Source organism: Drosophila hydei, unplaced genomic scaffold (genome assembly GCF_003285905.1).
Source record: "Drosophila hydei strain 15085-1641.00,03,60 unplaced genomic scaffold, DhydRS2 tig00000290-arrow-arrow-pilon, whole genome shotgun sequence".
NCBI lineage: Eukaryota > Metazoa > Arthropoda > Insecta > Diptera > Drosophilidae > Drosophila > Drosophila hydei.
Window position 1 is genome coordinate 763,464 of NW_022045704.1, and position 16,378 is coordinate 779,841.

Here is a 16,378-nt window from a genome sequence, read left to right on the forward strand (position 1 = left end):
GTAAGACAACTTGCTTGAAGCTCTCAGCATCCAGTCGAGGGTTTTTAGCTTGCTTTTGCATTTTGAGGTTACTTGACTTATGTGCGCTTTAAAAGTCAGCCTTCTGTCAAGAGTGATACCAAGGTACTTTACTTTTGAGGCTTTGGGAATAGTGGGCCCCAATGCAACGCTTGGGCAATCTCCTCTTCTAGTGGCGAAGGTAGTATGTACAGACTTTTGTGCATTAATGGTGATACACCACCGTTTTGCCCAGCGTCCGAAAGAGTCCAGATATTTTTGTAGTGAGTCTGAAGCTTCTTGCGCAGATACGTGACGTGATAAGATGGCGGTGTCATCTGCATAGGTCGCTATGAGTACTGCATCTGTACTTCCTATATTTGGCTCGGGAGTTGGCATATCTCCTGTGAATAAAGTATAAAGTGTTGGGCCTAGAACACTACCCTGTGGTACTCCAGCCATAATTGGTCTAGTCAAGGATACTGTTTGCCCCCTTGACACTTGGAAGGTTCTTCCAATAAGGTATGAGGATAGCAACGCGAAAAATGGGGCTGGAAGGGTGGTCCTCACTTTCTGCAGCAGTCCCAGGTGCCAAACTCGATCAAACGCCTGTTTGATGTCTAAAAAGACGGCAGAGCAGTACATCTTTTCTTCAAAGGCTCCAAGGATATGGTGCACAACTCTGTGAACCTGTTCCGGTGTTCCATGCTGTCTCCTGAAGCCAAACTGATGGTTTGGAATGGCCTCCTGGCGTCCCAGATGTGTCAGTACTCGTTCCAGAAATATTCTTTCGAATATTTTGGAGAGTACTGGCAACAGGCTAATTGGTCTGTACGACTCAATTTCTCCCACGGGTTTGCCAGGCTTAGGAATCATCACAATCACGGCGCGCTTCCAGCAGGCTGGAAAGTGCCGGATGCGGAGCATGGCGTTGTACACCATAGTTATGTAGTCTATGGTGGAGTCAGGCAGTGCTCTAAGGACTCTGCCGTTTATTAGATCATATCCAGGGGATTTTTTTGCCTTCACTCTTCTGATGTGTTCAAGAACCTCTTCTTTTGTACATCCAGTTATCTGGTCTTCAGCTGGGAGGGGCGAGAGAACGATGTCTTCTGTTGCTTCGATTTCTGAGGCCTCTGCGGTAATCACCGGCGTGAATTGGTCTTGAAGGTGGTTTGCAAAAGCCTCAGCTTGAGCTTCGTCTCCAATGTGCCAGGAACCAGAAATGCTCCGAATGGGATGACGTCGTATTGGCTGCCGTTTGAGCTTTCTTGTAAATTTCCATAATTGAAACTCTGCGTCAGTGGGCGATTCAGCTCGTACCAGCGCATCGCTGATACACCTCTTTTGAAGCAGGGCGAGAGCAGCTTTAAGATGCCTCGTGGCTTCGTTGTACATGGATTTGGCATCAGGCGTGCGTAATCTTAACCAGCGTCTCCTGGCCCATCTTTTGTGTATTAGTAGGTGTTGGGCCTCCAAGGTGAGGGGGATGTTGTACGGAGACTGTTGTCTTGTTTGGCAAGATGGTGGGGCGGCTTGGTGCGCAGCTTTGACTATTTCTTCCTGCAGTTTGTTTGCTGCGTAGTCCACGTCTTCAGGAGTGTTAAGTTCCATTTCTATGTGCAAAGAGTAATGGAGCTCGCGCCTAAAGACTCCTAAATCTGATCCTGCTGGCAGTAGTTGTTTCCTAATGGGCAAGGGCTGTGGCTGCGCGTGGATTGTGACTATTAGTGGCAGGTGGTCAGAGGATAGGTCCAAGGATTCTTCAATGGTCAATTGCCGGTCACAGATGCCTTTGTAGACAGCGAAGTCGATTGCCGAGGGCCTGTGTCCATTAATTGGGTAACGGGTGGGGGCTCCAGTCGCCAATATGCTGAATTGTAAGTTTTGAATCGCCTCAAATATGACTTCTCCGCGACGATTCGCACTATTGCTTCCCCAAAATGGGTGCCATCCATTCCAGTCGCCGCCGATGAGGGTCTTATTCAACCTTTGGCCTAGAACCTGTTCCATGTGATGATCACACAGACCAGTGTTTGGCGGAAGATAAATTGACGCAACTTCGATCGCTCCAATAGACGTAGGCAGGGTGATGGCTGAGACCTGCATTGTTGCGTTGCAAATTGGCAGTAAAGGTGTATGCGGTATTGTTGCTCGTATGAGGATTGAGGATCCACCAAAGCAGTTTGCTCCTTCACCATGAGCCTGATAGTGTTCGTATCCGAAAATTTGTGTAGTGGGGCACTCATGAGTTTCTGTTATTAACATTATATCTATGTTTTCTTGTGAGAGAAACGCAGCCAGTTCCTGAGTCTTGTTTCTCAGGCCATTGGCGTTCCAGATACCCACACGTAAAGCCATTATTTGTAGGCAAGCTTGGTTATGATGGCCATTAAACTGTTTAGCATGGTTGCTTGTTGGGATTGTACTTCTCGCATCGCTTTGAGCTCGGCATTAATTGCGTCAAACTGACGTTGTTGTTGCTGAAGCATTTCAGTGAACAAAGTGTCACTTGTGGTATTCTTATTTGACGGTCCACCTCTAGCGGCCTGTGCGTAAGAAACACCACTAATAGGCGTTGCAAAGCTCGTGGCTTGGGTAATGCTCCGGGGCCTTGTAATTTCGGAAGCAGTACTCGGACCCGTAGACGGTGTTTGTGTGGGACTCCTTTTTTGTGCTGGGGATTGCAATTTGCGCAACCGCTTGTATACTTGGCAGCCCTTATAGTTGGCTGGGTGCTGTAACTCACAGTGCACACAAGTTGGTGCCTGGTCCTTTTCGCGGGTGCAGTCTTTGGATGCGTGTTTCCCGGCGCAACGCACACATCTGGGAGCTTTGTGGCAGTAGCGTTGTGTGTGTCCAAATTCTTGACAGCGATGGCATTGTGTCAGGTCGTTGTATCTTCTTGGCAGTTCCACTGTGCAGCGTTGCCTGCAGACAACTCGAATGTCCAAAATTTCTTTGTTGTTGGGGGCCTGAGCCACGTCAACAAAAAATATATTTAGCGGTGTTTTGTCCATACGGCTCAGTGGGTTGTGCACATTTGTAATTGTGTGGCCTTTGGTTTCCAATTCCTTTTTAATTAGTGTTGTATCAGTGCTGGAGTGAAGCCCTTTGAACACGACTCTATATGGTTTGTCCTCCTTAAGCTGGTAGCAGTGGAACTCCAATTCCAGCTTAGTAAAGTGGTCTATAACTCTGCGATAGTCCTCACTGCATTGGGTTAATACACCTATGTTATTCTTCTTTGGCTTAATTACGTATGATTTAGCATCAATTACTTTATCTATTATCTGTTGAAGTAGGGCCACAGACTTGATGTTTGGACACCATATGGGGGGCGGACGAGGTTTCGGAGTAGTTTGCTGGTCGGTCAATACTGGGGCTTCTGGAGCTACAGGTGATTCGCTGTAGTCTTCATCTTCTTCTACGAGCAGTGAAAATCGATTTTCTGATATTAATGCTGCATTGCTGGTGCTTGGTTCGTCGAAGATGAGCCTTTTCTTGATGGTTTTTGGTGAATTTGGCTGTTTACGTTTCGTGTTTTTGTTGTTAGTGATGCCTTGCACGGAGGCGATATCTATTTTTGAGTTTATTGGCATGATGGAGGCTTGCCTATTTGCCATCACAACGTTAAGCTGGGCTTGCATTTCTGCATTTACCTTTACAGCTGTAGCGAGGTTATTGACATTAGATGTCATCGCGGATTGTGCTTTTGAGTGCAGGCGCACTCGCGCCAAGCGACGAAATTTCGTAAATTGCAATTAAAGCAATTGAGTTACGCGGAAGCAAGCGATAAGAAAACGCTGCGTGTGCGGTTTTTGTTGCTGTTGCGTTGAAGAATGCACCGCAAAGTTCTATTTTTAGAACTCTGCAGCAGTAGAGCTTAAGCGAAGGCTGTTCGAATTCACGTCTTTACAGGTCGAACGACTGATCGCGATTGCAAATATTTACTATTTCAATAGTGAAATATTTGTTAAAATAATAACAAAACTATGCGAGATTTTTGCATTCACAATTCATGAAAATCAATTTTGAGACAAAACTAGTTTTCAAGTTTTGCGTTCATTTAAAATTCCTGATAAAAACCCAATCCAAGACGTCGGCATGTGTTGGTGGCCGCATATTTTTATACCCTGATCCCATTAAAAATGGGAAATCAGGGTATAATGGTTTTGTGCAAATGTATGTAACAGGCAGAAGGAGGCGTGGCAGACCCCATAAAGTATATATATTCTTGATCAGGACGACAAGCCGAGTCGATTGAGCCCTGTCCGTCTGTCTGTCCGTCCGTCTGTCCGTCTGTCCGTCTGTCCGTCTGTCCGTCTGTCCGTATGTGTGAACGCGTGGATCTCAGCATCTATAAGAGCTAGAGACTTGAAATTTTTTTTGTAGGTCCGTGTATAGCACGCGCAGGTCAAGTTTGTTTCAAATATTCGATAACTATTCGCATTTAATTGTTATCGAATAAAAACATTATTGAAATGCAGTAAATAAATTATATCTCGAACGTCTTAAGAGCTAGAGCCTCCAAATTTTGTATTTAGTCTTATATATATTTTATGCAATTTTGATTTTTGTTGGATTTTGGATACCGGCTCCAAATTCCCCCAAATTCTTAGAATTTAAGTTTAGTTGGAAATAGGGCCATTATGTGAAGGCGTTTGCATCTCAACCAAGCCAATAGGATATGTAGATCATATGCTGCAAATTTCATTAAAATCCATTAAGTAAAACAGAAGTTATTAAACAAAACGTTTGGCCAATTTCCAAAAGCACATGTCAGCAGCGCCACGCGCACGCATTTTTCCTATGCGTGTGCACACATACATTCAAATGCGTGTATTCTTTTCTATTCCAAGAATTGAAATTGCGATTGAATTGTGCTGAATTATTAGCTGCTACTTATGTTCAAATTTGCAACAGCCCGTGCAAGAAGGACAGTGGCTGCGTTGGTAGTGGCCCCGCTCGTATGCAGCTTGGTCCGGGTTCGAGACCGGAGGAGATGAAATGTTTTTTACTGTTTTATTTTTTTTTTTTTTAGTTATGAAGTGGCGGTGTTGGTAGAGTTTGTGCACGTTGCGCAAATAATCCGGGTTCGAATCCTGGTCTCGCAATGTCGATTTTTATTTGTTTTCTCTTTTTTTTTAATACTCGATACAAACTACGGAAAATATTACAAAACTCAAAGGACTGGGATCAGGGTATCTCCTAGTCGGGCACCCCGACTAGAGCTTTCTTACTTGTTATTGTTTATTTTAATACATATATATATTTGACTAGCGTTGACCAAAGCGACGGAAACGCGCAGCTGAAAAAAAGAATGGATTTCGTTTTTTGGCGCCAGCATGTGGGCATGTGCGATGCTGTGACAGAATCAGAACAGCCAACCCACCTTCAATGGCCAACTGTGGCTTCCTCAATCATAAAACATTTGCTCCGACCGCGCCAAGCCCATTGTGACGTTCGAGATTCGAATGTCTGCAGTTTGTTTTGAAATTTTATGCCTTGCCTTGACATTGGCGATTCCTAATCAAATTGAATGAATGCCATACGAAACACTTAGCAGTACATTGTGCCCAATGTAGTCACCTGAACGAGTTGAACTTCTGCCTTCGCAGGTATGTCATTCCTCATATTATTGTCCAATCATCGTTAATATTACATAATGCCAGTTAATTAATGACTTATTGCGCCTTAAATTTTACAATACACAAAGTGCGATATTTAAATGCCTTTGGGTTTGATATCAATATTTGGCTTATATATAAACCTTTGCACTTTCATGTTTCAAACCTATAATTAATATTAATTTCTAAGCGTATAGCTTTAGGTAGATAATTGGAAATCATTATTAGTTACTAAAGTATAATTCCTTACACTCTTGAAGGCTTTACAACCATAATTTAGATAGAATTTTAGAAGAGAATTTACGCTAAATAGAAATTAGTTATTTAATCAATTAAAATCTTATTAAAGCTATTATTTGCCTAGGAATTTACTTGTAACATACAATTTGCCATTTAAGACTAATTCTCTTTATAGCTAGCCTGTCTACTGCTCACTAACTGATCAGTTTTCGCTTTGCGCTTTTTTTTAGGCTTCCGGTATGATGATTGTGTTACTGGGGCTAATGCTTTTTAAAGTTCGTCTGCTGATCACAATGCCTGGCTGTGCACCTAATTATGCAACCTTCAGGTGCTTGAGCAATGGTTGGAGCAAACATACATACTTACATGCTGGTCAAGTGGGGATCGAATGGTCATTTTTTTAGTTTTTTTTTTTTGATGATGATGCTTTGGTTGCTAAGGCTGTTGTCCATTTTTGGCAAGTTTTTTGTGGGAGTTGCTGAGGCTGAAGATAAATATTTTGTCGCTTTTTGTTTGTTTATTGTAAACACGTTACGAACATTGACCTTATTTAAACATAGACCAGCTATTAAATTAAAATATGAGAGTTCAAGGTCTCATTTGCTTTTGCGCGTTTTTCAAATGACCAAAATTGGCGCAACGCGTGCAAAGGTAGGAAACAAATAAATTAAATAGATTCTAGGGTAAGTCGCTAATGATTATCGAATAATCTAATCCAACCACAACAATTCAAAGTTGCAGTAACTGGCATTAGGTGGCCCCTTTGGCCCAGCATTGTGCAACTGCCAATGATTGATGCGTTGATTTGGCGCTGTAAGAGCTTCAATAGCTCTTCAAGCCTCAAATTCACAGACAAAGACGGCCGCAGTCGCTGCCTCTGCCGCAGCCGCTGACAGCAGCGAATGCAGCTACATTGCAGCAACGTATGGGCCCTGATGTTTGTTGTTGTTGCTGCACTTGCTGCAGCCATCATTGTTGTTATGTTTATTAAATAACGGTTAAGCCAAGCGCCATTTTCTAATTCTGCAAATCATTCTCACATTTGTGTGGCATTTGCGTGTTGGGCAATGCACACAAGAATAATACACTCAAAAAGCGAGAAAAACCAGTTTATATTTTGCCAAAATATTTAAAAATAATAAAAACCATTAAATTAACACGGTTAGTAGACTTTCCATGCAACACAACAACAGAAAACGTGATGCGTATCCATTTTTTTATTTTTCAGAAAACATTTGTCAACAGCCCAAACAAGTTCAAAGTAAATCAATCTGCAGCAGACGCAGCACCAGCAGTTAAAAGTGTGAATGTGCGTTTAAAGATGGATCATGATAATGATCATCAGTATGAATGAAGTTGATGACCACTGCGATGGGTTTAGTACACACATAAAACCAAACAGGGGTATTAGAAATTGCGTAAGCGATTTTAACATCGGCAATGTTGGAAATGATATCAAGGTCAGCTGGTTGACACAAAAACCTAATGAATCGGCTAACTAATATTAATTGGTCATTGTATTGATCTCAAGTTAGACAATTTCATCAATTAGCAAGAAATTTTTGGTGCACAAAAATTCCATGCGACAATGTTCAATAAATTTGCATGAGAATTTAGTAAATTTAATTTCCGTTTTTCTATTTTATACACACATTTACTGTATTGTATTTATCTTTTGTTGTATGCAAATAAAAAGTCAGCATAAACAAAAGCTAGGCTCATTAATAAGACAACGGTATTAAATGCATTTTATACAAATGCAAACCAATTTGAATAATTTATGCTGACCAGATGCAGATTGATTGATTTAAGTGGAAAATTTTTGTTGATTTTTAATTAATCCGTTTAGTAGTTATATCGATGATAAGTATAAAGAGAAATAGAAATATCGATATGGGAATAGTATTATTACTACGTTTAACTAAAGCATGTTGTTTAATAACAATATAGCTATCTTTAGAAATACCACGCTTCCATAAATATGTAATAATTTGAGAGCTACTGTTGGTGCAAGGTTAACATCTTAAGTATACCGTTTCTGTTATATAGTCATCTTAAAGCATTTACAAGTTTTTTGTTTAAAACTTGTATTTTCATTGAAAAAAACGTTACTTACAGTTGAAAAAAAATCGATAAATCAAAGAAAATAATCGCCCTGCTACTCATCGTGAGCATGTTATCACAAAATCGTAGACGCACGATAGTATCGATACAATATCAACAACTAATTGTACTCGGATTCTGGCTGTCTGAAGAAATAGACCCAAACAAGTTAAAATGTTGCAACAAAATATATTAGACCAACTTAAACAATTTATAGAAACAGTTAGCAATGGCAACAGTAATCCACAGCTACTAACAAAACCCTCACTAATCAAAGTTGCGTAAGTTTGCGTCGCATTTACAATAATTTGGCAGATCATTTTTACTCAATGCATTTTACGTACACAGGTTAAGTTTTCTCGATGAGCTGCCGGCCACCCGCGACATAGTGTTTGATTATTTTGGAATTCTGGCGGAGATTGGAGTTCAGCTGTATATATCTCCCGAAATGATAGATCAAAAAACGGGTCTGCCTATATCGCAAATGAAACAGGATGGCAATCCGCATCAACAAATGCGAGCAGAGGAATATGAAAGCTTTAATATGGTCAAGACATCGCTACAGAACTTAATATGGAAAGGGCCGCCGGCATGGTCGCCACTCATAGCCAACTGGAGCTTGGAGCTAGTGGCTAAGTTATCCGATAAGTACACAAAGAGACGCATGACCATTCCTGCATCATGCAACTATTGGCTGGAATGCAGTGCAATGCACGGCCTGCTCACGCTGATCAACAGTTGCTTTCGCAAGCTAAACAATGCAGAAGCGGAGACATGTGTGGAGACCATGCTAAATGCATTTCATCGTTATCCGATGACCTTTGACTGGATTGTGGCGCGACTGGGCGGTTGTTTTCCATACAAGATCATCATGCAAATACTGCAGTGCGGCATTAAACGTTTTGTGGAAGATTATCGCTGTCATTTGGACTCCGAAGCGGGTATCCTGGACTACATGACTTCGTGTCATGAGCAACAGCTGCGTGCAGCATTCTGTGAAATGCTCAAGGATGGCTTGGCGCCCAAGAAACCACTTGATGTGGCTATAGTACCATTTCTCCTAATAACCACAAACTATTCCGATGCTATTCTACAGAGCTTGGTCAATGTGTTTATAGATACATGTGAGTGTGCTTTATATGCAAAGATATCAGCAAACTAAAGTACTCAATTTTTTACAGATACCGAAGACATGTGCGAGGCAATTGTGCTGAAGGCGCCGCTATGGCTTAGCAATAAAATGTTTGCCGACATGCAGCCTTCTCTAAATAATGCTGTCCTACGTCTTAATCAACACGGCGCCAAGCTTCTCTTAATGGTTGCCAAATTGGCTGAAAAGTACGTTTGGTGTCAAGACTTTCTCGATACGTCCATGCAGGAATTGGAGCAATGGGTGCTTAACATGCGTAACTTTCCTTTACTCGGAGACTTAGCTTGCGAGAAAACTAAGTATATGCTGTGGAAAAGCTGCCTAAGTACAAATCTTTTGGAACAACAGACGGCAGTGCGATTACTGCTCGTTGTCTGTAAGTATGTGCATTGAATAAACATTAACACAAACTCAATATGATATTGCATTACAGCCTCACAGCATCCTCATATCTATTATCAAACCATATCACAATTGCTGCGGAAATCGTATGCTCAAAATCCGAATACAATTGGAGCTCTGATTCGCTTGCTGGGTGGCCAGAGCGGCGTTCTTAACTTTCCAAGCATAACGCAAGGCTTCAAAATGGTGCTGGAGGATATAACGCTGCAGGAGCAGGTTAACAATCGTTTACCTGTTGAACCGGGTACCCCATCTGAGGCATATAATACCTTTTACAACCTCAATCTACTGGCCAAGTAAGCAAACTAAATAGAAACCAATGAATGAATACGTTTTTAAAGTTATTTCTTTTCCAATAGAATGCACAAGAAGAATCAATTTTCACACATCAAGCCTCAGTTGTTGATGCAATCATTGAACGAATGCCTGCCAAAGATAATACAAATTCTCGACTGCACAATTCAAAAGCTGGTGTTACGGATGGATAAGCTTGCTGCTGAGCGCAGCGCTGAGAAATTTAAAAACCAACAGGCCAATAACAACAACAACAGTCACGAAACCCAACACGATATGTATAATGGAAATGGCCCCAATAAGCGAACTAAACTGGAACCAGGTGAATTGGCCACGACGGAAGAAACACCTGAAGCAGCACGCATGCGTTTGGCGCATCTAATTGTCGATCTGCTAAACAATATGGAAGCAGGAGCACGCAGCAATGTGCTGCGAACACCGCTGGTGCTCAAACTGGCCGTGTTAAGCGTAAAGTACTTCTTTGTGGGTCTCACCGAAGAAAGTAAGCCATTAGCTAAGTTTTCAATTGACTAAACATGTAATGAATTATTTATGCCCTTAGCTATAATTCGTCGCGCGGCAGCCGCTCATCGAGCGTTTGCTTTGCTGCAGCGTCAATGCACTGCACGAAAAATTGCACGCACTGTTTGTCTGCGGGAGCTGGTGGAAAGTGCACTCTTCTACCATGGCCATTTACTTGGCCAACTAGAGGAGTACGAGCTGGATGAGTTACAAATTCCTGAGCAAGAGTTGCTTATAGTACAAAATTTGCACACCAGCTCTGGAACGAACTCAAATCGTTCTGTACTGCACTCAGGTGTTATTGGCCGAGGACTGCGACCTGTGCTGCCCACAAATAACAGAAGCTGCGATGCGGAAAAGCAAGCACTCTATCTAAAGGCTCTGAATGCATGCTGCTTGGATCTGGTAAATCATAACTATTCACTGTCAACTAAAACTAAAACTATCTTCATTTCATTTTGGCAGGAAAAGCCCAACAACGTTGAGGGATATTCGCTGGTGTCGCTAACGCTTGTTGAATTGGTCTCAACGGATGTTATGTACAATGGACTGCCCTTTCCTGATGAGGAGTTCTCTCGGGTCACAATGGAACGAGATATGCAAATACGTCGTGCCTTTATAACATCGCCTGTACTTTGGGCTGTTCTTGGCTTAATCGCAACCCATAGGCCCGCATTGTGCTACTCCTCGGTGCTGCTACGTGCACTGTGCGCAACATGTTTGCATCATTGGCGCGGCAAGAATGGTGAGTAATACACCAGTAATACACTAAAAATTTGTTTCATTTCATATGCGTTTATTTTCCCTTTAACAGTCAACAAATTCCAACCCACATCCGCCAACGATGAGCTCATGCTGTGCACTAAAAAGCTGCTACAGTTGCTGACAATAAGCCAGCTTATACCGCCACCGCTATCCAACCTGCATACGATCATTGAGCACTTCGATGCTCCGGAGGTAAGCTTTCAATTTTACATATAAATACATAAGTCTCTCATCCATTTTGCCACTCTACAGATTGCTGTGCTGCTGCGTGAGTGCATTTGGAATTATTTAAAGGATCATGTGCCCTCGCCTGCGCTCTTTCACGTAGACAACAATGGTCTGCACTGGCGAAACACAAGCCAGGTGAAGGTGCCACCGCAATATGTTGACACATTACGCCACCTAATGCAAAGGAAGCTTAGCAAACTCGGAGCGCACTATCATCAAATGTTCATAATGAGCGATTTGCACATAAGCTCAGTCGCTCCAGCAATAGCAGAGCCAACAGCGTTCGCACCCAAAACCAGCATTGAAGTCGTAGAATTGGAGTAATATAATTAGTTAGCTAACTGTTAAGTTTAAAGTTTGCAATGCCAAGTAAGGATCTACAAAATTTGTCAATAAACAAATATTCCATAAATTAGATCGAATTACCACTTTCGAATTGCGAGCATTTAGAAAGTTTAATCAGAACACTTCCACTGTAATACACGACACAATGAACTAGGCTAGAATGCTTGCTGTATCTATTTCGCAAATCCAAATAGAAAGGAAGTTTGTGTGAACTAAATGCAGTTTTTATATATATTTAAATAATCTTCAATAGTTTTCAAATTTTAATTACACTTATAAATTTTCCATTGCAAATACTGTCCAGCAGTTTGTTTGTAGTCGGCGCCTGTAAATTATGTTGATTTAGAAGATATTAAAAACCAACCAGAGTGCCATTTGAACAATTTACTTATTTGCGTATTGCTGATGCGCGTTTTACTTTTAACGAATCTTTGCTAATTGCAATTATTCAACGTGTTTGTTCTTTACATTTAATACATATCAACGACCTAAATAACTGTCTCACTTTCATATAATACACGGTATTGTCACTTGGATTTAACTTGCATTCTCCTCAACCCGCTTTCTAAGCTAACTCAAAGTTTTAACCCTTGGTGTATGCGTCCATTATTCTCCTTCTCTCTCTCTTTTTCTTTCTCTATAACTCATTCTCTGTTTAAATCTTAATAAATACTTGGCGAATGTAAGACAACAAAAACAAAAACAAAAAACCAAAAAGTTGCTCACAATTTGTTAACAAGTTATTACTTTTCCATATTACTCTAGTAACTAGGGTAAGGGCAAGCGCCTACGATGTGCGACAATGGCTTAGTTTTCGCACAGAGATGCAGGATGCAAGTTTCTTGGCTCGACGCTTTAAGCCAGAGCCCTTTTTCTTAATCGCTACCGTCTCATCCCTGGAACCGTTGAGCATGGCCTCAGCTCCAGCTTCAGCACTAGTCGACGGCTCGTACAAATGACATGCGGCATTGGCAGCAGCCGACTTGGTTGCACGTATCTCAGCTGCGGCAGAAGCAGCTCGCCGCGCCAGTTCCTCTGCGAAAGAAAAAAAGTTAAATTAACAATTTTCATTCACATTGTATCATTATCTTTAACATACGATTGACATCATGCTCAGTAAAATATACATCTTCCTGATCCTGTTCGTTGCCATAATGATAAGCTTCTAGATAAGGCAGTACTGTGGAACGTCCGTATTTGTCGCCCTTAAGTGGAGGAATGGGTATCGGTGGGCCAGTCTCAGCTGGTGCGGACAGGAACCAACTGCGCAAGGATACCATACAATTAAATATCTAACAAATCGATTCATTGGCACTATACAAAACTTACGCATCTTTGCGTATCTGTTGCAACGAAAGCCGCGCACTGGGATCTGCTTGAAGCATGCCCAATATTAATTTCGCCAAGCTTTCATCCAACTCATACAGCCAGTCGGGTGCTATCCACTGACTTCGTCCAATGTTCTCCAACAAACGGTATATGTTGTCGCCCTCAAATGGATATAGACCCGTTACCAGATTATAACTAAAAATTGAATAATGATTATAATTGTATGTATAATCTAGAGCCAATTGCTTACAGAGTAACGCCGCTGCTCCATATGTCCACCTTGAAGCCTGCAAAAGTCTCGTGACCATTGGCAATTTCTGGCGGTTGAAATGCCGGCGAGCCCTGACCCGTTGTGCAGGTGTCGTCGGGTGCAAACATGTCTAGTTGCTCGGCGACGCCAAAATCAGATACCTTGAGCGTTTGGTCCAGCGTCAACAGCAGATTGCCCGGCTTGATGTCCTTGTGTATGACTCGGCAGCTGTGCAAATACTCAAGTCCATTGACCAATTGCCTAAAGTATCCATGCGCCTGATAGAGCGGCATCTTCTTTTCGGGCGCATGATCCAGCATCTCTTGCAAGCCTCCAATGCAATACTCCATGACCAAATACATCTTTTGTTTCTCTTCATTGTACATTACATCGACCAATTGCACCACATTCTGGTGTTTCAATTGCTTCAACAAATGAATTTCCCGCGTCACATTCTGCTCGCCATTGGGAATGCGACGCAATTTCCGCTTGGTGAGTATTTTAACAGCGAGCCGAGAAAGGTTTTCTGAATTCATGGCCTCTTTCACTTTACCGTATGAGCCTTCGCCTAGTACATCGCCCATCACGTATTTTCCCACCATTTTGATGTTCTTCTTTTTCTGTTGATAGATTATGTCCTGACTGTCGACGCGATTGAAGAACATATTGCCAATGTCGAGTGTGACACGGTCCAATGCATCAATTGCATCATCGTCCAGCCAGGTGACTTGCGGATGCTCTATCTGATGATTGCCGCTAGCCAGTGGCGCGGCAGCAGCATCAAGTTCTGCATCTTTGCCGCCATTGAGCTCGACGAAAGCATCTTCGATATCGGACGTTGCTTCAAAGTGATAATTTTTATTAGTCAGCAATACGGTCATATCATCATCAGCAGCGCCAGATAAATCGACATCCCTTCCAGCCACATCGAGCGATTTAGTGGAGCCATGCTGCTGTTCACCGCCCCCGCCAGATTGTAGATGTGTTGCTTTAGCTTGTGCTTCCATTACATGTGTGCTGGTCACAGTCACAGTCATTTGGATGCGATGCGCTCAACAGCTCAACACACTATTTGTGTACACCTATTATATGAACGTATAAACGGCGCTCTATTGCTCCGCTGTCGTTGCCGTCTCTTCGCTCTCCTGTGTGTGCTCGTGGGCCAAACTAGAACATTGCATAAACCTTCGAACTGCCCACAACGCACAGTTCACATTTCTATGAGGGGACTAACGGTGATCGAACATTCGGTTCGTTGTATACGAAGATTGTCGCAACGCTTACTAGCTTGTTGGTTCTCGCCTGATCTTGCTTTAATGCTATATATTTCAGTGTTTACCTTAGACTGGGAATATGTTGTATTTAGGTATGTATGTGTATGTCAATTGTTGATATAATATCGATAATTACGATATTTGACTATTTATATTCCCATATCGATAGCAAAATAATCAGCTGTTTAAAAGAAAGAACCAGAAACCAATATTTTTTAAATACATATGCAGTTAATTTTGACAATGTACTAACTATGGATTTAAAACTAAGCTAATATTTGAAAATACAGGTGAATAAAGTAGTAACGAATTATAATACAAGTGAAAAAAGGGAATTACACTATGTATCGTGCTCGAGACTGTTAAACATACGATAGGTCGAGTTTGTCAACACATCACTGACAATCTATCGGCAGGGCGACAAAAAACATTTGTTTTTGTTTTCTCACTTAAAAATATATCCTTTCAGAGATAATTGCAAGTCATGGCAACGGAAATTACGACAAAAGCGCGATTAGAGAGACTAATAGAGGCAAAAAAGGAACTGGAAGCACAAATCAATAAAAATGGAGAAATCTTGGCTGCGGTAAATACTTGCATATAAGTATGTAGGCAAGGTGACAGAGATTGAGGTTGCCCAAACTTATGTGACGTCACAAATGCTTCACTATATGTCTTCAGAAAACTGTCTAATTGCAATGTATGTTAATTTATAAACTTATGCTTAATCCATGCAGAACGGAAATGTCGGCATGAACGGTCCACTTGTTGATGCTGAGGGTTTCCCGCGCAATGACATTGACATCTACCAGGTACGGCAAGCACGTCAGACGATCATTTGTTTGCAAAATGATCATGCTCAACTGTTGGACCAAATACACGATCTGCTTAACCAATATCATGCCGAGATAGCTACCACAGATCCCGAGCTGATCAATCGTGCCTCTGCCTTAGAATTAAGCAATGGTCGGAAGCACGGCGGATCAGTGTTACTTCCACTAAATGCACGGCCGCTAGTTGTAGTCAATCTTGTTAGCCCCAATTCGCCAGCCGAGGAAGCGGTCAGTATAAAGTCACAAATATGCATATGTAGTTCAGCTATCTTTATTGAAATGTAATTATTTTCTATTCTGCAGGGCTTGCGCGTGGGCGACAAAATATTGCGTTTTGGTTCCATCAACGAAACTAACTTTAAGAATAGCCTTGAACAAATCGGCGAAGTTGTGCGCAATATGCAAAATCAAAATGTCCAATTAAAGGTTAAGCGCGCAGAGCAATTCCTTGACATGGTACTGGTGCCAAAGACTTGGGTCGGTCGCGGCCTGCTGGGATGCAATATTGTGCTGCCGCCAGCGGAGCTAATGGATCATTAGCATTAACATTAATTAGTTTATAGAATTTTTAAGCTTTCACCTGTTTTCAGAGTTTAAATTTAAGAAATGGATTTTCAAGCGTTGCAAACCATTAAAGTTGCATTTTTGGCCCAAAAAGCTAAATCAATTTGTCACTTCAATTTTGCCTTTAATGCGGTGAAATGTCGAACGGCAACGGCTGCTGGCCAACTGTGTGAAGCAATGACAGCAATATATCAAAGGCGATGGGGTCAGGGTGTCAAAAGCAACTGAAATTAAAGTTAAAAATAGATAGCGATAAATAGGCAGAATTAAGATTCATGCAAAAGAAAATATTTAATAATTTGATTTAAATATAATTTATTAAAATATTTAGCAATTCATAAAGGAAATTGACCAAACTTTTAATACTTGCCTTCAAAGCTCTGCGAGAGCTTGAATTCAAATGCGCGCCCTCTTTCGCTGAGCTTTTGCAAGTTGGCAGCGCCAGCTTGCGC

General features: G+C 41.7%; 3 protein-coding genes across 4 annotated transcripts; 2 read left to right on the plus strand and 1 right to left on the minus strand.

Annotated features, from left to right (window-relative positions):
* The first annotated feature begins 8,020 nt into the window (after positions 1-8,020).
* Positions 8,021-11,746, plus strand: LOC111605587 (integrator complex subunit 5). Its single transcript, XM_023324190.2, has 9 exons — positions 8,021-8,251; positions 8,319-9,094; positions 9,152-9,496; positions 9,554-9,818; positions 9,882-10,318; positions 10,379-10,743; positions 10,804-11,083; positions 11,153-11,295; positions 11,356-11,746. Exons 1-9 carry the CDS (start codon positions 8,145-8,147, stop codon positions 11,653-11,655), a joined length of 3,018 nt encoding a protein of 1,005 aa, XP_023179958.2. The 5' UTR covers positions 8,021-8,144; the 3' UTR covers positions 11,656-11,746.
* Positions 11,747-11,825: 79 nt separating this feature from the next.
* Positions 11,826-14,678, minus strand: LOC111605588 (serine/threonine-protein kinase STK11). 2 transcript variants are annotated; one of them, XR_002751819.2, is made up of 5 exons: positions 13,256-14,678; positions 13,006-13,200; positions 12,776-12,939; positions 12,403-12,711; positions 11,826-12,337 (listed from the first exon to the last, which is right to left on the minus strand). XR_002751819.2 is itself a non-coding variant. In XM_023324192.2 (4 exons), exons 1-4 carry the CDS (start codon positions 14,290-14,292, stop codon positions 12,464-12,466), a joined length of 1,644 nt encoding a protein of 547 aa, XP_023179960.1. In that variant the 5' UTR covers positions 14,293-14,678; the 3' UTR covers positions 11,826-12,463. The 2 variants fall into 2 exon arrangements, 1 of the variants encoding a protein (XP_023179960.1); XM_023324192.2 differs by having other exon boundaries at positions 11,826-12,711.
* Positions 14,679-14,870: 192 nt separating this feature from the next.
* On the plus strand, positions 14,871-16,049 carry LOC111605590 (26S proteasome non-ATPase regulatory subunit 9). Its single transcript, XM_023324194.2, has 3 exons — positions 14,871-15,115; positions 15,267-15,590; positions 15,666-16,049. The coding sequence occupies exons 1-3, from the start codon at positions 15,014-15,016 to the stop codon at positions 15,900-15,902; spliced, it is 663 nt and encodes a 220-aa protein (XP_023179962.1). The 5' UTR covers positions 14,871-15,013; the 3' UTR covers positions 15,903-16,049.
* Positions 16,050-16,378: the final 329 nt, after the last annotated feature.